Source organism: Triticum aestivum, chromosome 5A, assembly GCF_018294505.1.
Source record: "Triticum aestivum cultivar Chinese Spring chromosome 5A, IWGSC CS RefSeq v2.1, whole genome shotgun sequence".
NCBI lineage: Eukaryota > Viridiplantae > Streptophyta > Magnoliopsida > Poales > Poaceae > Triticum > Triticum aestivum.
This window is the reverse complement of record NC_057806.1, coordinates 567,626,594-567,650,232: the sequence shown is the minus strand read 5'-3', so window position 1 is coordinate 567,650,232 and position 23,639 is coordinate 567,626,594. Positions and strand designations below refer to the sequence as shown.

Below are 23,639 nucleotides of genomic sequence, written 5' to 3'. Positions count from 1 at the left end.
CCACTCCGCCGCGTCGTCCAAACAAGGTTCGAATGTCCATATCTACACAAAAGGCCCAAAAGGCCTAGATAAAGTAACTCCCAAGCTTGATAGTGCGATGTTTTTGAAGGAAAATTCATCATGATAATTTATATTACTTGGGAATAGCAGTTACGACATCCAAAAGAATAGTAAGTAAATATGCTAGGGTCACCCTACCAAACAATATTATGGTACCCCTCAACATGTTTAGCAAGTTCATGCGCTACCCTATTAGCCTTTCTACGAAAAATGTTTAAAAATAGCATGTGTGAAGTTACAACAGCGGAACGAATCTTGCTTTAATTGTTTTTTATTCAACATTTTGACAATTTTTTGTATGAGCTTTTGGCTTTTAGAGGATTTGAGTGCCCAACATGTAAGGTCATTTTTCATGTGGCCATGTCTTGCCACAAATGCCCATGTAATTCTCCTGTCTCTACAGACTACACAAAATCTATTTCTCGCAGGCTATGGCTGCTAAGGGCGCATGACCTGCAAGCGCCCCCGCGTGGGAGAACCCAATAACGGAATTATCGAGGAAAATATTAATCAAGCATCTGAAATGTGTTTACTGTCTACAGGAAAAATGTTTCTCATGTATAGAAAAGGTATACAATGTGTATGAAAAAGTTGATCACGTATTTAAAAAAATGTTAATTAACCATTTGATTAAAATGTTAATCAAGTATTCCAAAAAATTAATCAAGCATTTCATAAATGTAAAATGTGTATAGAAAAAATGGTTCTCATGTATACAAAAAATATACAATATGTAACAAAGAAATTTGATCATGTATTTATAAAACTTAATCAATCATTTTAAAAATGTTATTGAAGTATATAATTTTTTTTGATAAAGCATTTAAAAATGTTAAATATGTATAGAAACAACGTTCCAATCTATATGGCAAATGTATACAAAAAATATGCAATGTGCATGAAAAGAATGTTGATCATGTATTTAAGATATATTAAATATATAGAGAGAATGTAGTTCAGGTATACAAAAAATATTACACATGTATAAAACAAAATTGATCATATGTGGAACATCTAATTAATGGCAAAAATTAAAGCACAATTTAAATTTCTCATACACATCGAAACATTTTTATATATGTTTAACATATTTTGAACATAGAATTACTTTTTTAAAATATATGTTTTTGGTGTCTACTTTTTTTAACGCATGTTGTACATTTTTTATGTACAACAGGAACCTTGTTTTATATATGTTTAACATTTAAAAAATACACGATCATCATTTTTCCATATAAACAGATTAAAAATGAAGAATCCAACGAAAACCCAAGAATAAAATAGCAATTCAACAGAAAAAAAACCCAAGGAAAACCACCAAAGAAGAATTAAAAAGAAAAAAACCAAAGGAACCACTACAAAAAGAATTAAAAACAGAAAAAACCTAGTAAGAAACAAAGAACATGAAGAAAACCAATGAAAAACCAGAAAGATACGAAAAAATCTAAAAGAAAACGAAGAACAAAAGAAAAAAAATGGAAAACCAAAGAAAGCTGGTGAAGAAAAAAAGAAAACCGAAGTATAACGACGACAAAAAGAAAATCCAAAATAACAGGTGAAGAAACAAAGAAAGCTAAAGTACAACAAAGTAAAAAAAAACGAAAGAAAACCGGTGAAAAACAAAGAAAATTCAAGTATAACCAAAACGTAAAACTGAAAGAAAAACAAATGAAGAAACGAAGAAAACCGTAGACAAACAGAAACAAACTGAAAAAGAAAAAACTGAAGTGAACAAGCGAACTGAGCGACAAGGATATCAGCGTGCGAAAAAGGGGCCGACCTGTTACTGTAGCACCTAGTACTCGTATCAAGCGAGAGAACCTTCTATCTCGATTGAAGCAAGAGATAGTTACCCCGTAGTTTCTTGCACACGGATTTTTCTAGTTGTCCTATTATCCGGCTGTTCCATGTCGCTCTGTTCCTTTCTTATTTACATTCTTTTAATTTCCATTTTATTTATTTTTGTTTTCATCCTTTTTCATTGCTTTCCTTTTGTATTTCTTTACCATTTTTCGAAATTTAATCCATTTTATTTTTTTGTCAAATTAATAATAATAATAAGTTTTCTAATATGCCTCATGTATTAAGAATATTCACCATGTATTTATAAATATTTATAGTGTATTAAAAATGACTATAGTATATTTTGAAAAGGTTTATCCTGTATGGATAACAATATTCATTATTTATTTGAAAAGAGATCAGTGTATTAATAAAACCATCATCCAGAATTTAAAAATAGCATGCTGCTCAAAAAATATTCATTATGTATTTAAAAAATATGTACTATGTATTAAAAAATATTTACTGTTTATAAAATATTCACAGTTTATTAAAAAGATTAGGCTTGCCTTAAAAATATATTGAAAATGCATTTAAAAAATATTTATAGTGTATTTTTTAAAAAGTTTTAGAATTATTTAAAAGATCCTGTATCTTAAATATTTTATTGTGTATTGAAATTTTTATCATGATTTTTGAAATGTTCATCGTGTTCTAAATTTTTTATGAGAAAAGTAGATCATGTGTTTTTTTTAATTTGTAAGCAATCTTTTTAAAATTACATCACCATTTTAAAAGAGATCATGTGTGTGAGAGTGTTCAGACAATTTGGTTCTAGTCAATAACAAACTTGATCCATTCTTACCTAGGAATTAACTAACCGGGTGCGCTAGTTATTTTAAATTATATTATAAGTAGTGCAAGTCTTCTTTTTAGGACGATGTTAGGCTTCACCTATCTGGTCAGGATCCAGATCGATGGCCTTCCCAGTCGCACGATCGAGGCAAAGTCAGACGTCTGATAAAAAAATAGAATACCTATCTGTATTTTTAAAACTTGTTTAAAAAGGAAAGAGAAGGAAAATAGTTAAAAAAGGTATTCCAGTACTGAAATGACGTTCGATCTAGGAGGCACCGGATCGAACGGATCATTCGCTGGAAAGACTGATCAATCGAATGAAGAATAGTCGTTGTGGGAACCAGTCCAAATCATTATCAAATAAAATACCATGGTTGATATTTTTGCTGGCCCATCTAGCACATATCCAATGGTCCAGAACAAAAAAAAGGCCAGATAGCCCGATTGCCTATTTTTGCACTAATTTTTTTAATCCAAAACCCAAAAGACAATATGATTTTTTGAACAAAAAAAAGCCAACAAGGCTACATTTAGAACTTCGTGATTAAAGAAAGTAAACATGATATTTTTTTCTCTGACACACGTGGCAAATCTTGGGACAACACTAAGTTTTTTTTTCAATTTTTTGGAAAAAAATTCTTTGAACATAAAAGAAGACAAATTTAGAATTTGCCTTGTTTCCTCTCTAAAAAAACATGGGAACTTTTGGGGAAAATGACAAGAAAGGTTTGGTACAACACGTAAAAAAGAATAGCCATGTTAAGTTAATTTTTTTAATAATAGTATATGAAGAAGTTATTTTACATAGCATGGCAAAAAATTGAGTGGTGCACGGGAAATAAAATTTTCCATGCTACCTACACAAATCCCACCATGGCCTAGCTAGTAAAATTGAAAGTAAGAAGATTGTCATGCTACATACAATGAAGCTACCATTGTCTTATTACCAAAATTGTCATGGTGTAATTATTAAAATATATGTAATATGAAAAAGAATTGCAATCTTATGTTAAAATTACTTGCCTTACTATAAGAAATATATCTCCAATATTTATTGGTAATAAAAGTACGAATTTAAAATGAATAAATTTATCATTGTTTATAGGAAAAAATTACATATGACCAAAAGTTAAACTAACATGGCGGAATTATTATTTTTGCCATGGTATAAATTATAAAATTGCCATGATCTAAACAATAAATTTACCATGGTACATAAATTGAAATTGCCATAGTCCAATTTTAATTTTTTCCATCATCTAAATAATAAAATTATCATGGCACCTAAAATAAAACTACCATAATTTGCCACAGATTAGGGATTAAATCTTCCATGAGCAAAAACATGCCATGGTTGACCTAAGTAATTTGCCATATCCATGAAAATGAAATTGCCATGAGATCTAATTATCCATGTATAAGAGAACATAAATTTGTAAAATTCATTGAAACCTAGAAGTCAATTTTTGCCATCATATGTAAGAAAAACATCATAATTGTGCCATGGCAAGTTTTATTTTGTCTAAAAAAATCGCCATGGAAAAAAGTTATGGTGCTAAAAAATAACAGATTTGCTATGAGCTAACTTGAGTATTTGCCAATGGTTCTATTTTTCACGTAGCTAAAATAGGAATTTTCCTAGCACAAAATCTGAAAAAGTTGCAGTGGGAAAAAAAGTTGCATGCCAACATTAACGGATTTACCAGGAGCTAACTTAGATATTTACCATGGGATAGGAATTTGCCATGGTAAAAAATTTAAACAATTTTCCATGGAATTTTTTTTTCGCGGTATGATCATGAGCTAACTTGAGTATTTGCCACGGGCTGATTTTTCTATGGCAAAAACATGCATTGCAACCGGTAGATGATATATGACATTGCCCATTGAACGTTCGTATGGTGCAAGACACAAAAGCGTGAATTTGCATTGTATAGGAATAATGGCATAGACATTTATCTGAATAATGTGCCCATTTGTTATAGATGGTGATTACAAACCCAAAAATGTCATAATTCTCTATAGGATCATCTCTTGTTCTGTTCAACAAAACATCACTCACATTTCAGTCCTAACAAAAGCATTATTTATTCAGGTTTCTCTATAAGGATAACCCTAGCAGAATAGAGGCATCAATATATGCATACTCTCGTAGAAAGCAGTAGTAGACCAGGGGAGTCGAGGTCGCCGCCTGCGAACCAGCGCCATGTTGATCCGATCGTGACGCCGATGGCCGCCTCGCGGTAGGCTGCGAAGTCGACCGCCATCACCGTGACTACGAGGGACTCCACCAGATTGTCCATGGTGGTGGTCTTACCCACGCGTGCCGGCCTTGCGCAAGGTCACCACTCACCACCACCACCACCACCCCGCGATGCCGGGCCCTACATCTCTGTTGTCGATTTTTTGTGTGGATCATCTCTGTTGTCGATTCACCCAACCAATAGACCTAGGGGACGACAGTGACCATGGCACACATCCGCCTAAGCCTCACTGGCCTCGGCGCTGCCACCCCACCCACTTCCTCGCACTCATGATGCCACCACGAATCGCTGCCTTCACGCCACATGCTCCCGCCACACCAGCTATGTCCACCCCAGCTCCCCAGCTCTCGCCCCTGACAAATCCTGCTTTAGTGCCACCCATGACAGTTGCTTACAATTCTTCGCCGCCCCCATCACGAGGCCCACTCCGCACTGCACGCCTCGCAAACTATGCCAACACCCCGTCAGGAAATCACGACAGCCGCGGCAGCACCTCGCCATTAATGCATCAGACAGAGTGGTAAACAGGGGGAGCGGAAAAATGACAGAGCAAGTCTAGTGAAGGAGAGGATAAGGAGGAAAGCGGCATCCCATAACTAGTTTAGAAGCCCCAATGAACAAGAGAGGCGGCTTATGGGAAAAGCCGGGGAGGGGCGGCTTAATTTTAAGTTGCTAAAAGAACTGGACCATAAACCTTTTTAAACACATCTCACAAATATACACGAACCCATTACCATCGCGCATGATTAGGCCCATTAAACTCAATCGAACCGCTAGCCTTGATCTAATCCGTTCTGTATGTACTTAGCAATTTACATTGACTGACCATACTCCGCCGAGAAAAATATGAAAGTTCACGTCCTATAGTCACGGAAGGGAAAAAAACTGATCGCAATCTAACTACGCGCACACGACGCACCACACTGCCTATCGACGGACGCGAGCAGCCGCTGCAGCTGCCGATCCTCCTCTGGCGCACGTGATGCAGCCGCCCCCGCCGTTCATCCTATGATCGACGCGAGCGCGGGCGCCGCCGCCTCCGCCACCGGTATTCACCGATATGCCACAACGCCAAGGTCTCAGCTGTTTCGCGCCTCTGCCCATGCCGTCACTGTGGCCTGCTGCTCGGCGGCCTCCCTCTGCATGCCCTCCGTCGGCCGCTCCGCCGCCGGCCATGCCCGTGCATCTCCAGGTAGCACAAAAGGTGTCACAGTTGATAGCGCTATCAAGGTAGCTGCCGAATCTGTGAAAAGGTTTGTGGTGTGTAGGGTGCCGCTGGAGCAGGGGTGCTGCGGGGAATGTCGCCGCTGCACGCCTGCAAAGCGCGGTGGCTGCGACGAGGCCCCTCCTCGGCTCCTCCACGGTCTTGTACGGGAAGGACGACGGCATGTCCTTGTGGCTGACGCGTGTGTGTGCCGATGTGGTGGCTGGTAAGATTTCCATTGATTTTTTCTCCATTGGAAATTGTCCCGCCAGCATTGTATTTCTGAGGTTTTTCGACTCAATTTTTCTACTTGTTGTTTTCACTAAATGGATTACAGGAGCACAACTATCGTATGCCCTACCAGCAGTACAGGCGTGAGCACATCGTAATAGTTAGTTAGATGCATGTGTATGAACGATGAATGGGTGCTTCCTTGAACCATCAACACATTAGTGTTGCCTGATCAAACGCTCGCCCTGGACAGCCTGCTCGCCCAAGTGGTTAGGCCGAGCTGTAGCTGCTGGGCGCCCGTCTAGCTGCTCCGTGTGTGTGGCGTTACTCCTGTCCCCGACATCAGGTACTTGTACACCTGACAAATTAACTTAGATTAGGCTGGTGGAAGAGTTCTTATGGTTGAATTCAAATGTTCTGTTAAAGAGAAAGGTTAGTAAATTATGCTGTATTTCACTATGCAAATTCAGTCGCCGGCTTCGCTATTGAGTGCCAAGGTGATGGGCATATAAGATGTAGATTCGAAACTGCGGGGTTCAACATAGATGGCTTCGCTACAATATTTTTCGCATGCTGTTGATGGATGTGAACGGTCTAGATAACGCGGCCCGTGAGCGTACATTTCATCGAATATTTTTTATCCATGGAGCACTGGATCAATTACGTATCCATCCATACAACTTCAGTTTTGATATATCTGATGCATCACGCACAATGAATCTTACAGTATGTTTAAAAGCTAGACATATGAGAGTATCTGCAAGCAAACCACGTACCACACACTTTCAAAGGTTTATTTTTTTTCTACATTTGTAATAGCTATGAATCAAGAAGCATTTCTACAAAAAAAATTATTTGATGCCAAATTTTAAGGAACGTAATCTCTCTTACCCCTCTTTCACATGGGAGGTAAGAAGGTAAGAGTTAATCTGACCACTACTTAATCAAATCAATGGTTCAGGTCTATTATGAACTCTTACCTCTCATGTGAAAAGGAGAGGTAAGAGGGAGCATGCTAAAATTGCCCAGTAATCATTATGTTGACTTGGTCCTTGTCCATTCGCAACATATCTTGGTATTGTCGGAGGGTTGGAGGATTGTAAACCGGATGTACCATTAACGACAATGGTGAGGATGGATTGCGAAGACGAAGATTACAAGAGGAAAATGAGGAGGAGGAGGAGGATTTCGATATAAAAACAATTGACAATGCTATTTGATGTGCACGAGGATCCTACACCAAACATGATTGATGTCAAATTAATAGGATATTTATGCCCCATTGCAACACACGGGCAATTGCCTAGTTCGTGTATAAATTAGAGATACATGAAAACATTACATGTTTTATGTTCATGTAACTTTTAGAAAAGTGTCCACATGTTTTAAAAATGTTCACCGCGAATTCGAAAAATGTTAACCAATGTAAATTTCTTCTTAGCGTAATTTGAAACAATGTTGATAACATTCCCAATTGTTCGTGATATATAATAGATGCTCACACAGTTCAAAAAATCTATGTGAATTTCTTTTAAAAATGTTTACGCAAATGTGAAAGATGTTCGCGTAGTATAAAAAAATGTTTCGTATCATTCAAACAAACGTTCAGTGTGTATTGAAACAAATGTTTAACACATAATGGAAAAGATGTTCAAAACTTATATTAAAAAAATATGTTAATTGTGTATTTGAAAAGGATCCATCCTGTATTTTTTATAGATATATACGAAAAATGTACAACATGTATTTGGAAAGAGTATTTCGGAAACATGTAAAAATGTTAACCATGTATTGAAAAAATGTTAAAGACGTGCACGTTGCAATTACTTGAAGACATGCTGTTGCATGGCGGGGACGACACATGTAGGTGCAAGGTGAGAGAGACATTTGTAGTTGCATGTTCCATAATGGTCATGCAACATGCATTAAATAAATCATGAATTTTAAAATAAAAAATAAAAAGGATAAAGAAAAAAGTAAAAATAAAAACAAAGAGAATGGACTTGCAACTAGGAAAATAATAGGTCGGGTCCCCAAGTTGCGTATCGAGGGTGGAGTTGCAATTGAGAAAAAAGGGGTCACCCCCACCCTAGTTGTGTGTCGAAGTTGAACTTGCAACTGCGACAAAATGGGTAAGTGATGGTGTGCTGGACTAGGAGGTGCTAGCCACATCGTCTCTCGACTAGGAGGGCCGGCCTGAGGAACCCATGATGATTTACTGGTGGGCCACGTTCGTCGGTCCTGTGGTGCTAAGGGATGCTAGCTGCTGTAGACATGGCGCACACTTCAAGATTTAGAAGTCGTCTACACCAGGATTACCTTTGAGTAACTGACCTATATATGTATAAACTCTAGACCCCCCCCCCTCCCAGTATCTATATAAGTCAAGGGGAACGGCTCGTAGACAACACACAACAATCTCGCAGTAGATCAATGTGTAATCCGTACTCCCTCAAAATCAATACAATCAAAGCAGGACGTTGGATATTATCTCTTCAAAAGAGTCTGAACCTGGGTAAATCCATGTCTCCTATTAGCATCACACCAAAGCTACTTATTTGGGACCCTCCTACCCGAGATCTGATGGATTTGACTCCATCACTGGTGGCCCATGTAGGCCCCTCTGAGTAGTCACAGCGGTCCGACAACGCTCCAGATTGATGACCAGGTCGACTCAAGCATGAATTACCTACCGGGATATCTCTTCGTCTTTGGCATCGTCACCCTCCTCGCTGATTCAACTTGCCACCTCTGCCAGATCAAGAACCACACCCTAGGATGGATCGTTAGATTCGGGAGACTGGAATACGCTGCAGACTCTCACGGCGAACTCGTCTTTTTAAACTGGGTGTCAGAACAGGCCAAAGAGCTTAACGACGCGCCTGTCAAGATCCTGGAGTCAGTCCCGGCTTAGGATGATGGCGAAATCCATGTCTTGGACCCGACCTTGAGATAGGATTTGAACACCACGTCATACAATAAGATGCTCAGTCTAGCTGTCAACAAAGAACTTGGGTCCATGTCAGGTCGGATCTCTAGGAAATCTCCCTTTGGTCCCGGCGCTCGATCGGACCATGGATGAAAGCGAGAAAATTATCTTAGAGGTAGAAGCCAAAGACTAGTTAACTACGCATTTAAATGTCAAGATCAAGTCAAAAAAAATTCAAAAAGAAAATTCAGTTTTCCCAGCAAAAGCAATATTAAATATAAGTAGCTTGTCGAAGTTAATAATTGTTTTTACAAAATCCCCCCTCGGCATACCAAGGGTCCATAGCCAACATATTTAATCTATTATCTTCTTCAGACTACAATCCTTCTCAGACAACCCGAGTATATGGCATTACCCGCTTGAAGTTGACATCCGGCTTAGACCTCCTTGACGTCACTTCACTCGGGACCAACACTGGCGATCGGCTCAAATTCTAGATCAGGAAAATGTGTCTGCATCATCACCTAGGCCTATCGAGCTCCTTCACGTGTATTCTTTCCGTTCCGAATTACTTGTCGCAGGTATGGATATATCTAGATGTATTTTAGTTCTAAATATATTCATTTTTGCGACGAGTAATTTGGAATGGAGAGAGTAGCTGACACCTATCACGCCCGGATCGGAGCACACTTGAAGGCATCAAGTGAGCTCAAAGAATGTGGCAGGGATGGCTCCCACTATAAATGTGGCAAGACCGTTCAGCGCTGAGGGGCAGGTCGGGAAAAGCAGCTCGAGAATACCACACTTGAGTCAGCTCAGGAAAAGCTGGACTCCCGAAAATACATTGCAAAAGATACGCGGCTTACCATACGCCATTTCCGAGGCTTGCTTCAGCTCTTCCCTTGCGGACGTCGCCTGGAACTGGGCCTCCTCCTAGAGGTCCCGGCCGGGCGAGTCGCTTGGCCTCGGCAGCAGAGGCATCCTTGTTGGCCTTTAACGCATCACACTCCTTGGCAATTTGCAAGGTCCTCCTCGACAGCGACCACCCTTAACTGGGCGGCCTTGCACGTCTCTTGCTCCTTACGGAGCAGATTGGCATCCTCGTTCACCTTCTCCCTAAGGCTCTGCACCTATGTGCAAGCCTTGTCAAGCTCGGCCTCCATGGCACCGGGCGCTATTCCACATTTGCATGGCCTACAACGGAGAATAGATGGCATTTTTTTTGGAAGAAGAGGTTTATCCGGCCTCTACATCCGAAAGATGCATAGCTTGAGTACATAAGCCCACACGAAGAAGAATATGAGCCAAAACACGTCGGTCACCTACCAAGGGCTGCTTCGGCGCTTCTCTTGAGCCGCTGAACCTCTAGCTGGACTTGAGCAAGCCGGCTTTTGGTCTCCTCCACATGTAGAACGTTGTTGGTTAACACTTACGCTTTGTCTGGCATTGTAAATCTTGCTTAACAGTTTTGGCATGCTCCCTCTCATTTTATTTTTTCACTTAAGAGGTAAGAGTATACAATAGATCTAAGTCATTGATCACATTAATTAGTGGTTGAATTAACTTTTACCTTCTTACTTTATATATAAAAGGAGGGGGTAAAAAGGAGCATGTTAAAATTGGCCGATCTTGTTAGCTATACGAGGTGCACACATGCTGGGCGCGTAACGACCTCACATGCTTTCTTACTGACAAGCAATCCTGAAGCTCGAGGCCGTGCCTCCTTGTGTGGGAGTGTTGGAAAGAGAGATTGCGGCTTTGGTGTGGCTGAGTTAAGAGCATCTTCAATAAACGGTCCATATGTAAAAATAATCAACTCTTGAATCTTCCAAGGTAAAAGACAGCTCTCCAGCAGATGGTCTAGATAAAAAAAAAATTACATCTCCGTCTCTCGGGGAAGTAAAATACAACACCTCGCGGTGCAAATTTACATCTCCGGAGGCAGGAGATGTAAAAACCGCGGCCGCATGTCAATAGCTAAACACCCTTCAGTTCAGCTTCGCCCTTCTTCATCCCGCCCGCTGCCGCCCCGCCACAGCTCCCGGACGCCGCCTCGCCGCAGATCCAGCCCCGCCCCTACCCCCGCCGCCGATTCCACCCCACCTGGGCCGCAACACGTTGTCGTACGGGCGGATCGGGCCGTCGCCGCACCGTCGCCCATCCGCCTCCGCTCCGGCCGCCTCTGCCCCGCCCCGCCCCATCCCAGCCCGTCCGCCTCTGCTCCAGCCTCCGCCTGCCCCTGACCGCACCGCACGTCGCCGCCACCCGCCCTCGCCCCCGCCCCATCCCAGCCCCTCCGCCTCTGCTACAGCCTCCGCCCGCCCCTGACCGCACCGCACGTCGCCGCCACCCGCCCTCGCCCCCGCCCGCACCGCACGCCGCCACCCCACTCTGTCTGCCTCTGTCCCGCGACGCACGCCGCAGCCCGCTCGACCGCCGCCCCGACCTCTCTCCACCCGCCGCCGCCCCGACTGGCTCCGACCGCCACCGCCATCCGATGGCGCCAAAGAAGACGCCGAAGGGCAAGTCAGGTTTCTTCGGCGTGAGGGCGAAGCCCTCCAGGAACTTCAGAGCGGAGTTCTCCGACGCAGGGAGGCGTTGGTGGCTCGACACATATCCCACCGCCGAGGAGGCCATGCGTGCCTACGACGTGGCGGTGTGGCGTGCCGGACGGCCGAAGAAGGACCTTAACTTCCCAGAGATCAAGACCCGGGCGGTGGCGGAGTGGCTCGTGCCGTAGGGCATCCGGATGGAGGAGATACCGGCGAAGAACAAGAAGAAGAGACCGGCGGTTGTCGTCGCTCCCGACGAGAGCGACGAGGCAGCGATGGCTCGGTTTGCGCGGGAGCATCCCGAGTACGTCCAGGCCGAGCAGGAGTTCTACTGTAAGCGTGATGCCGAGGAGAAGAAGAAGAAGAAGGAGGTGAAGAAGGATGACGAGGCCGGCCCCTCAACGGTGATCCCCATCGAGTCATCGTCGGAGGAGGACGAGGAGTTCTGGGGGCTCTCGGATGACTCCAAAGAGTCGTACTGGATGCCCTCGGACGATGAGTAGTTCTGCTAGTTTAAATTTATGTCATCTATGTTTGAATTTGATGTTTAAACTATGTTGAGATGAAGTAGTAGTTGGTCATTTTCAGAATTTTACATCTTTGTTTTGGATCATTTGTTGTAGTTACTCTTTTACATCTCTGTTTTAAACCATCTGTTGGAGTTGAGCCTTTTTCAGAGATGTAAAAAGCACTTTTGGATGTAAATTTTTACATCACTGGTTTAGAACACCAAAATATACATCATCTACTGGAGATGCTCTAACGAGGAAGAGCGCACTGGGAGTATGCCAGGTGCTTTGACCAGTTTGGCTTTTGACAGTAGCAGTACCAAACTAACACCCGTACCCTAAATTGTACAAATTTGGGACCGTTAGTTTGACGTCTCACTAACACGAATTATTCCTTGGGGGATATTGCTCCGCCCACACCGAGATGTCTATGTGCCTTTGTTAATCTTAAAATATCATTAGTTGGTTTTTTTATTCCAGAAATTTTTTCAATCAATTCATCTACAATCATGACAGTACAACGAAAACCAATAATAATAATAAATAAATAAATCTATATCTATATACCTATACCTACTATTAAGGGAATATGTATTCTTGATTTGGTTCCACTTTATCTTGTCCCATTCTAACTATTTTTACGCACGCTACTTTTTTATTGGAAAGTGCTCGAGCGAACTCGCAAGTCGCAACACAGCACAAACACACAAATCTTTTTTACCTGATCCACCGTACTAATGGATGGTAGAGCCTGCCTAAAAAACATGGGCCAAGTCAAACTGGGCCTGCTTCAAAAAGTTGATCGATGGATTTGCTACCCCATTAAATAGTACCATCTCGCTATTTTATGTATGTACACGAGTTGTGTTGAAGACAAACAAGGGGCCTCAAAAATAAGAGGGAACGACTTGTGTAGAATCTGAGCTTGTGGTGAAAAACATAGAAGAAATGATGTTGGGCCATCGGATGAGAGATCGATGGCACAGGTCCGGATGGTGGGATCTTTGCACAAAATTTGCAAAATGGTCCAACGCTACAAGCAAATTTGCTTTCGCTGCCCTCCCACGTCTGTACCAAATCCTTACAGAGCGAAGGCACGGGATCGAAGATTTCTTGGCTGCGGCGGCGGTGGCGGCGGCGCAGATCCTGAGCCAAGTTGGGCGGGCACGCGCAGCAAAGAAGCTGATCCATCTCCTCCTTGATGGCTCCTAGCCGTTTCTTCGCCTCTGGCGCGGTTTGAGGCAGATTGGATCAGATTCCTCACCTCCTCCCCACTTCAGGCTCCCAGATCAGCTCTCAGCCGTCCTCCCCCCCCCCCCCCCCCCCCCCCCCCGTCACCTCCTCTCGTGATTTAGCACTAGCTCGGCGGTCGTGGATCCTCGCCTCCTTCCCGACCGGTCGCTTCTTGTTCTGCGAATAGGCCACCACGGCTCGTCATTCTTCATGTAAAATATAAATGTTAATTTTTAATTAGCTAGTAGATTGATACTTCATCTATATAGTTTTATATTCTTTCTACTTGTTAATGTTGAATCTGTCCATTTAGTTGCTGGGTAGCAACAGAAGAAGAATGAGCAGCAACCCAAGTAGCATAGAAGCTGATCTGCTCTGGGGTGATTCTTATGTTTGTTGGATTCTTATTTTTTTCCAGAAGTAGCAAGTTGATTAGTGCTATTACTTAGTTATGGTATTGTGTAGTGCTACTGGCTCATGGAGATCTTGTGTTGGCTTCAATGGCTACTTCAGCCGTACCAAGCGCGTGTACCAACTGTACATAAACGCTATCCGATTTCTAGCAGGAAGCAATACACTAGCAAATCTAGCTATTCCGGTGAGATGCACTAGTACACGAAGTAGGCTGCTCTAGCTTCGTCGATTCTTCGGCGGCAAGCCGAAACGCACACACCTGAGACACAATGGCTATTTTTCTTTTTCTATCTCTCCAAGATAGAATAGACACAAAGATGCCATTACATATTTTTCTAGGGGATTCATTGGGTTGGCTATTCCTTTGAAATGCTTACTGATGATCTTTCACCCCCAAAAGTCTGACATTTGTTACGTGGACCCAGTATTTCTATGCACATGAATATTTCCTGTCCTTCTGAGAGTGATTAATTACATTTCCCTAATCTTTCCCATAAGCCATGCCTTTGATATGACCCATGTGGCAGAAGTTTGACATGGAAAAGATGATCCCCAGTCTAAATTTGCAATTCTCATCACAGGATCCAGTAATGGAGGGTAGCAGTGCGATGTCTCCTCTAGGAGAGCCCTCAATTCCAATGATCGCAGCATGTGCACCAGCACTATCAGGTGACAATAGCGATACGAAAAAATCAAGATATCCTAATGTATCTAACATTATGTTAATCCCTTGTGTGCTGTTGGTTGCTAAATTTTTTTTGCAGCCATGGAATCGGTCAACAGTGTTCAAAATCAAGATTTCAGCGATGCAACGTCATTCGCAGAAATTAATTCCCCATTGCTTCTCATTGATGACTCCAGTACACCGAAAAAAAATCATTCTCTCAAGAGGTACACGCGGTTTTTTATTTTAATATAATGTACATAACTTCTTATTTTTGTCCATATTAAATTGCAAGAATACATTCATGTTTGATAGGAAAATATACACTTACCATATGTCATGTCCATGTCAAACCTTAGGTGGCAAACAAATATGCTAAAACTAAACATCTGAGATATGTATGGTAGAAATTAGACAGCCCTATTTGTGTTATAACACTTGTCATAACCTGTAATACTCGCATTAAATGGACATTCCATATGGGAGTAGTAATTTTTGGCAGTGACAAAATGAGATCTCATAACCGAATAACATGTAGTCTTTAGAAGTGAGATGGTGTTGTCACGTGAGGGTAATGTTACTGAACTTGCAATCAATGTTGCAGGGTTCTTTGTATAAACCCCAGTGTGACGAGGAATTGAAGCCAAAAGTAGGGATGATATTTGATGACATTGTCTCTGTGTTGGAATTTTACAGGACATATGCACACAATGTCGGATTTGGTGTGCGTCTTGGACAACAAAGGGTCGTAGATAATGTGCTTCAATGGAAACGCTTCCTGTGTGCAAAAGAAGGCTTCCGTCCCGAGAAAGGTATAGTTGTTGTTGAGGTTTCAAAGAAAAGGAGAAAGGTTAAATTGACTAGATGTGGATGTGAAGCTTATATATATGTCACTCGAGAAAGTAATGGAAAATACAAGATAGCTTCACTCACTGAATATCACAATCACCCTTTTGTGCCACCGAGCCAGCAACACTTGATTAGATCCAATCGTCAAGTTAGTGAGAGAGTGAAGACAACACTTCACGATTGTCAGAAAGCTAGCATTGGCACTGCCTTAGCATATAGGCTGCTTAATGTTAGTGCTGGTGGTTTTCACCATGTTGGGTGCACCCAGAAAGACCTACAGAATCACTATGGTGGACTGAAAAATAAAATAAGAAATTGTGATGCTCAAATGTTGGTGGACCAATTTGGTAGATTGAAGGCTCTGAACCCTGCATTTTTCTTTGAATATGAAGTTGACGAGGTCGGTACATTGATTCGTTTATTCTAGACAGATGCATCAAGTAGGAAAAACTATGGGCATTTCAGTGATGTTGTATCTTTTGATTCGACATACAACACTAACCAATATGAATACACCTTTGCGCCCTTCACTGGAGTAAACCATCACATGCAAAGTGTGTTTTTTGGGGCGGGGTTTCTACTTCATGAGACAGAAGAATCCTATATTTGGTTGTTCAAGTCATTTCTTAGAGCAATGGGTGGGATTGCGCCTAGAGTGATCATAACTGATGAATGTGTACTAATCCTTCGTCCATGACATGATCCAATCTGCCATCTTGTTCATTTATTTTCTCCCATGCTTCTGTGGTTTTCTTATTATTACAAGATATAATATAATGCATGCCATCAGGTTTTTTGTTTATAGCTATCAAATTTGAATAATAATTTGCATCTGCAGGGCAGTCATAAAACCCCCTTTAAATTGCTCAATGCCACTTATTTGTCGTTCTCATCTGTGCTTTTAACTAATCATGGAATTGTAATCCAATTATCATAGGTCTATAATGGAATAATGAACAAAATATTTGTACTCTCTCTGTTAGACATATCCAACTATCACATGCCATTTTATTTGATTTGAAAACTCCCTTCTAGATGCTGGAAAGCCAGTTTAACTTACGAAGTTATCCTGATTGGTTACATATGTATTAATATGTTTTAAGAATTTCATCCTAAGTTTGACATATAGGTTATGTATCCTAGGTTGGAGTGCTGAATGCAGCTAGACATATACTCCCTCCGTCCAGGTTTATTAGGCCTCTCAGCATCACAAGCATGTCCCTTTTTATAAGGCATCACTTTGGAAAGGTGCATGCATGCAGCCATTTCATTGGTTGCATTGAAAGTCATTGTTGTTGGTGCTAAGGCTGGAAAATTAATACACTTCATGCATGCTTTTTCAATGGCTGCATGCATGTGAGAGAGTGCATTGGGAGTAGAATAAAAGAATTAATGTGAGCAAATTACTATGTGTCTTGGTCTAAGAAAAGTTGTCTTTAGGACTAATAAACCCGGACGGAGGAAGTATATGATTGTCTCTCTTCTCGAGATATGCTATTTTGTATATGTTTCTGATTGACACCTATTTACTTGGTGTGTTTACCTAGGTAGGTCGAACTGATCAAGTCTATAAGAGTCCAACCTCTCCCAGCAGGAAGCTCGATTACTAGGAAGCACTAACACAAGGCAGAATGATAGATAGTTTTGGTCTTGCACCAGCAAGATGCTTGTTGGGTGATGATAATGTCAGTTTTTACCACTTGGTCTTGCAGGCCATATATTAAAAATGATCTGTATGTTTCATGTACTCAAGTACTCAAATGCTTGCTGAGCACTGATAAATTTAGTCCTTAATTTGTTCTACTTCCAATTTGACATGTACGTGTGGTTCTACTTGCCTCTTGTGATGTGTTCTCATGTACTCAAGTACTGAAATGCTTGCTGAACAACGATAATTTCAATCCTTAAATTGCTATATTTTCCAGTTTGACATGTATGTGTGGTCGTACTTGATCTGGGATGGCTTATTATCTCATGTGCTAAAATATTTGTGATATATATTGTCGTTTCTTAGTGACCAAGATGTTCGACTCTCTTCAAAAATTAGTGGTGTCACATAAATGTGTCTGGATTTCATCCAGTAAATATTTTCTCAGATCTTATATGAGACGAGTTTGTTTGAGACTAAGAAGATATAGGCATTAGTACTGTTCATATCTGAAAAATGGTTGTATTTCATGAAGACTTGAGGTGCATAATGCAAATGTCCTATTTCATGTCGAACTATCAGTAGGGGGGTTTCTGCAAAATCTGCATTAAGTGCGCTGAGATGCCTCCACCCAAATCTGTACCGTTGATCTGCAATCTAGTGGTCCAGGATCTTTGTTTCTATTTTTGTACAGCAAGCTCAGATTCTACCCAAGTCGTTCCCAGAATAAGAACTAAAAGGATGAAGTGTGTGTGTCTCATCCATCCAGTGGGCATAAAACGAAGGAGAAATTAATACCTAGGAATTAAATATCTAAAGAGGCGATCATGCATGGCATAGATTCCTGCAAGACAAATATAGCAATGACACACACGTTTGGACAATAACACAATGGAATAATACTTGGTAAGAGGGCACGACACAACAGTGGATTTGGGAGAGGTGAGAGGGGCTAAAACACACTTAGCAAGATTTCTTCATGACTCGGTGTGAATTCCGAAAATTGCACCAACTTCCAAATAATGCCTTGGTATGTAGGATTTGAAAATTAGGCCTTTTAAATAATATAGCAGTCATACAAAAATATCATATGTGATGGTTTTTAATGTACGACTTATATGCATTTATGGTAGCGTGCGTCTCGCTGCCACCGTTGGGTGGCACCATTCGGATATTGTTATGCCACGTTGCTGCGATGGACACGTTAATTATCTCCCCCGTTGCAATGCGCGGGCATATATGCTAGTTACATCTATATCTATAGATCACCTAGAACTACAAGAAGAATATGTTATGTAAATAATATAACTACCCCGCAAAAAAAAAACTAGACAGGACCGACCGAGCTTTTCATTAAAAAAACACACGTTCCAATGATTCCCACCTGAGCTGGAGTAGTAGGTCACACGGTAAAAGAAATATTGCATTTGATTTATTTTCTAAATTAAGCAAGAAAACGTATGTACAGAGATAATGTTGTGATTGTTCTCTCAATGAGCGAACATGGGCTCACATGCGCATGCAGTACGAGGGGTAACTATTTTACCATTAGGAACCCACAACTGTTTAACTCATTTTGTTTGCTCATACGCCCTTCTTCCAACCCTGGCTCACTAGTCTAGAGGAGGACACTACCAGCAGTGGATATACAAGAACTAAAGCTGCTAACTAGTCACATGAAATATTTGATTTGAGCACAAATTCACTAAGATTAGAAGTTGATATACACCAAAACAAAGCTGTCCACTGTGCACATGAAATCTTCTGCTTGAGCACAATTTCACTACAACTACCGAGGACAACTTGCAGATAGTATGAACTCTTCTTCCATACTATACCGTCTTGTTGACCCCTCGTTACCTTCTCTAACTGATTTATTAGATTGAACCCCTACTTCGATACCATTATTGTAAACTTGCTTAGCCACCGCATTATGTAAAACACGCCCCTCAGATGTACGAACGCCTTCTAGTGTCAACTCCACTTGCCTCATGGTTGGACGATCCTCTTCACTTAATTTTACACATGCTACGGCAATAGCAGCCACTTCTTCGACTTCTTTGCCTCCTTCCTCGATAACTTGTGGGTCTAATATATGGAGCAAATTCCCTTCCACAAACAAAGTAACAAAATGTACAACAAGACTCTCATCATTTGAGGACAAATATGAAAACGGTTTCTGCCTGGTTAGCAGTTCCACAAGGACAACTCCAAAACTGTAAACATCACTTTTCTCCGTGAGGCGTCCAGTGTAAAAGTACATAGGGTCCCAGTATCCTCTTGTACCTTGAGCCCTTGTTTCCAAGCCAGATTTCTCCATGGGAATGTACCTTGATGCTCCAAAGTCTGCTACCTTTGCTGTTAGAGTATCATCCAAAAGTATGTTAGCAGACTTTACATCTCTATGGATGATAGGTATTGCAGTGGCTGAATGAAGATATGCCAGAGATTTTGATGTTTGAATGGCTATACGCAGTCTGTGGCCCCATGATAACAATCTTGGTCCTTCGACATGAAGATGCTCATAAAGTGTTCCATTGGATATGAAATCATAGACTAACATTGGGACTTCAGTTTCAAGGCAGCAACCAAAGAGTTTTACCACATTCCTGTGGTTGATTTGTGATAAGATGGCAACCTCATTTATAAACTCATCAATCTCCTTCGGAACCACCCTTTTTGGTTTCTTGATGGCTACAATATGTTGGTTTGATAAAATCCCTTTGTAAACAGTACCATGCCCTCCACCGCCAACCACAAGATCTTTATTAAAATTATGTGTTGCCTTCTTTAGCTCTTCCAAGGTAATGATCATCCTTTCCGCAATACCAGATCTTTGAGATACCAATTGTTCCAGTAATTGTCCATGATTTTGCTCAAAGAACTTCCGTTTTAACATATATGCTCTCTGATGTTTCAGTTTCTTTGAAACAATGTATGAAGTCATATCGAAAAAACTAGACCCGCTCCACACACAACCTCTACAATGGCAGCGATCATACCTAGAAAAAATACACCAATTTCTTTAAACATCCAAATTTAGGTGAAAACAACTAAATTATTGTCATTTTATAGCACCTCCCCTCTATCTACACCTGGTAAGAAACAAAATACATTATCTTGTACTACGACAAAATTTGTAACTTCCTATAGCGAAAACAGTAACTTCCAGGGAATGAGAGTGAGCACTAAATATACTTATCATCATCTGAGAAGGAAAACAATGTCCTGCATACATGGTTGCTCACCTTTAGATGAGATGATGTCACATGAAGAAAAAATGAAAGAGAGAGATAGAGAGTCAAATATCTGGAAATTACAAATAATACCAGAAATATAAATTCACACGTGCATGCCTCTATTGTATGTGTATGCTGCATGCTAACCTTTGCATCCATGGGTTTTGTAGGGGTTGTCGTGGTAGCCTTCCCGACACTGGCAATAATAGCGTTTGTTCATCCCAGCTGGTATGTATCTACTATGCTTGCTCTTGCAGATGTCAATAGCAACCTCCCTAGGGCAATTTAGGTCCGATGATGACTTCACATGATCAACATCTTGTAAGATTAATGATTCTGATGGCAACATCTTCCATTCTATAACAATAGGAACTAACGGCGCAAATTTCAACTTGTTTTGAAGCGCCTGCATTTGTTGGTCGGAGACAAGGCGGTTGTCGAACCACCCCTCCTTCGCTATTAGGGCATACGAGGGTCGTGACATGTTCGCCTGGAAGTTGTTGGGGTCAGTATACTCGAGGGTGAGCAAACCAGGCAAGCCTCCCTCCACGGGCTCGGAAATGCGTGCCTGGCAGCAACCCATGCTGTAGCAGTTCTTGTTGCTTGCAAACGGCACCCTCCCAGCGCCGACATCTCCCTCGGAGCAGAAGCTAGTGCAACCGCTGATGATGGATGCATCACTGTCATGCCCAAGTAGCGTTGCCTGAACGTTGCACCCTGAGAGGATGAGCTCATTGCGGGTGGACAACGAGTAGAGCACATCCCCACGGCTTGTGAAATAATTGTTAAAATCAAAACCGAAGTTATTGTTGGAGGCAGCTTCAATGGCAACGACAGAGCTAGTAACATGTAATGTGGTGTTTGGGAGGAAGATCTCTTGAATCTGGAAGACGCCGTAGCTATCCAATAATAGTCGCGGAGGCTTGCCGCTTGGATAGTCGCATGTAAGGTTGAAGCCTGGCCGGTAGCAGTGGGACGGACCGATGCCGAATGGGTACGGTATATCCACATCTCCACATGTCCTTTCACATGTACTGCCTTCCGTTTCTGCTTCGAAAAAAAAGTATACCTAAGCTAGTCGAATGTGCAATATTCTAGGTCACATACTATATACTACTGTAGTGTATTAGTAATAAACGATATTGGTGTTCATAATGCTTTGATGAAATATTACTCTATAATATGTTGTTTATATATGAAATAACTTAACTGTCAGGGAGTACTTTCGACAACAATTCTAATGGTGCCAACATCATGTCAAACAAACCATATATCAATCTAAAAAATCTTGATCAAATTCTGATCTCAACAAAACCTAATATGCCTCTTACATACAAAGAACACATATAGGAAGTAATGATACATTGTATTTTTACTTGCTAATAGTAATTCATTAACCTTCATTAAAAATAAACAATTAATTAATTAGCATAGCTTACCTGTGACGGAGACAAAAGGGATGCAACCACCGGGTAAGGCCTTGTCACCATGGGTTCCTGGTGGGCAACCGCAGTCAAACCCTCCATCTCTATTGGTACAAACACCACCATCATGGCACGGATGAAGCCCACACTCGTCGATATCTACACCAAAGAAACATCCGTGGTTAATGAAATAATTCCTCTCTACACAAACATAGGACGCTTTTACAGTTTAAACAAAGAGAGTACATCGTTCAAGTAGTACTTGTTTATGATGTATCTAATGACATCGATTTGGATGTAAATGCAATAACTTTTGTCTAGTTTTAAACTAGGACAACCTTTACAAAGTTTGATTTGCTTTTTGTGTGGGGGCAAGTTTAATTTATAACGAAATCTACAAGCACTATATTTTGAAATGAAGCGATTACTATGCATCCAAATTTAATTACCACTCATAAGAAAACAACAAACCTTGGCATCCGTCGGGTATATAGGGGTTGCCTTCGTAGTTACTCTCGCAGCGGCATGTATATCCTCCTCGTGTACCCTCATCGCACACGACGTGGCCATGGCCATGGGAAGAAGAAATGTTGGTGTCGACCTCCCAGCTCGGCCACACGGGAACTCCGTCCACGGGGATACCCGTTGTTCCCCTAGCCGACGGCTTCCGAAGCAGCAGCGGCTCGGAAACCTGTTTCTTCTCGAACCAACCATGGTCGGCGACGAACACGCGCGTGGGCATCCGCTCCTCGTCGGCGCTGCGGTTCCGGCCGAACCACTCGAGCTGCACCCGCACGTTCCCGACCACTGCCGCCGCGGAGACGATGGGCGCCTGGCAGCAGCCGACGCCGGCGCACACCGTGCTGGTCTCGAGCCTGGACGGCACGTACCACATGGGCTGATGGGGTTGATCGTCGCCGCACAGGGTGGAGCAGGCGCTGAGTGTGGCGTTGCCGTGTTTCAGCGTCACTCGCACGTCGCATCCCAGCAGGATGAGTTCGTTCCCTTCGCCTCCCCAGTCGTCTGATAGCATGATGCTGTAGGTCCCGTGGTCAGGCCCTCCGGAGAATATTGAGCCGTTGCCGTCACCGTCGATCTTTACGTCGCCCGGGGTGCGTTCGACGAGCACCGACGACTCGCGAAGGCTGAAATGGTCCACCTGGAGGATGTCTCCGCCGGCGCCGCGGAGCAGCAGCCGCGGCGGGGTCGTAGTATTCTCGCAGGTGAGGTTGAACCCCGGCCAGTAGCACCTGGCCGGCCCCATGCCGAACGGATACGGCACACTGATGTTGCCGCAGATGGTGTGGCAGCCCGGCATCTCCATCGGTGCCGGAGCGGGAGGTGAAGCAGCTCCACCGGTGGCGAGCGCCGCGGCCGTGACCGCTATGCTGACGATCTCCAAGAGTGAGATGGTCATGTGCGCCATTGATGATCGAGCCTTTGTCGTTATAGCTACAGTTCACCACCATCGTCTAGCTACAACCATCGCTTATATGGCTGGCTCAATCATAACTCACCTACTGCATACCGCGGAATCATTTCAACGACATCGACGCGGACTTTAGTGAACACATGAGTCAACTAGTACACACCACATACCTAACACGCTAGCTACAGTTCACCTACCACCGTCGTCTAGCTCAACCATCATAACTCACCTAGTGCATATGATTGACGCGGGCGTTAGTGAACACATGCGTCAATTAGTACACACCACATACACCTAACACGCTGCTTTCCCAAAAGCATGGAATATCTATTTTTACTCTCATGCATCAC

The 23,639-nt window shown here is 42.2% G+C and overlaps 1 protein-coding gene and 1 pseudogene across 1 annotated transcript; one reads left to right on the top strand and one right to left on the bottom strand.

Annotated features, from left to right (window-relative positions):
* Positions 1–13,433: 13,433 nt before the first annotated feature.
* Positions 13,434–17,345, top strand: LOC123107735 (uncharacterized). The gene is made up of 4 exons (XM_044529670.1): positions 13,434–14,705; positions 14,801–14,927; positions 15,397–15,512; positions 17,097–17,345. The coding sequence occupies exons 1-4, from the start codon at positions 14,555–14,557 to the stop codon at positions 17,108–17,110; spliced, it is 408 nt and encodes a 135-aa protein (XP_044385605.1). The 5' UTR covers positions 13,434–14,554; the 3' UTR covers positions 17,111–17,345.
* A 1,536-nt stretch (positions 17,346–18,881) lies between these two features.
* On the bottom strand, positions 18,882–23,347 carry LOC123104839 (wall-associated receptor kinase 3-like; annotated as a pseudogene).
* Between the last annotated feature and the right edge of the window lie 292 nt (positions 23,348–23,639).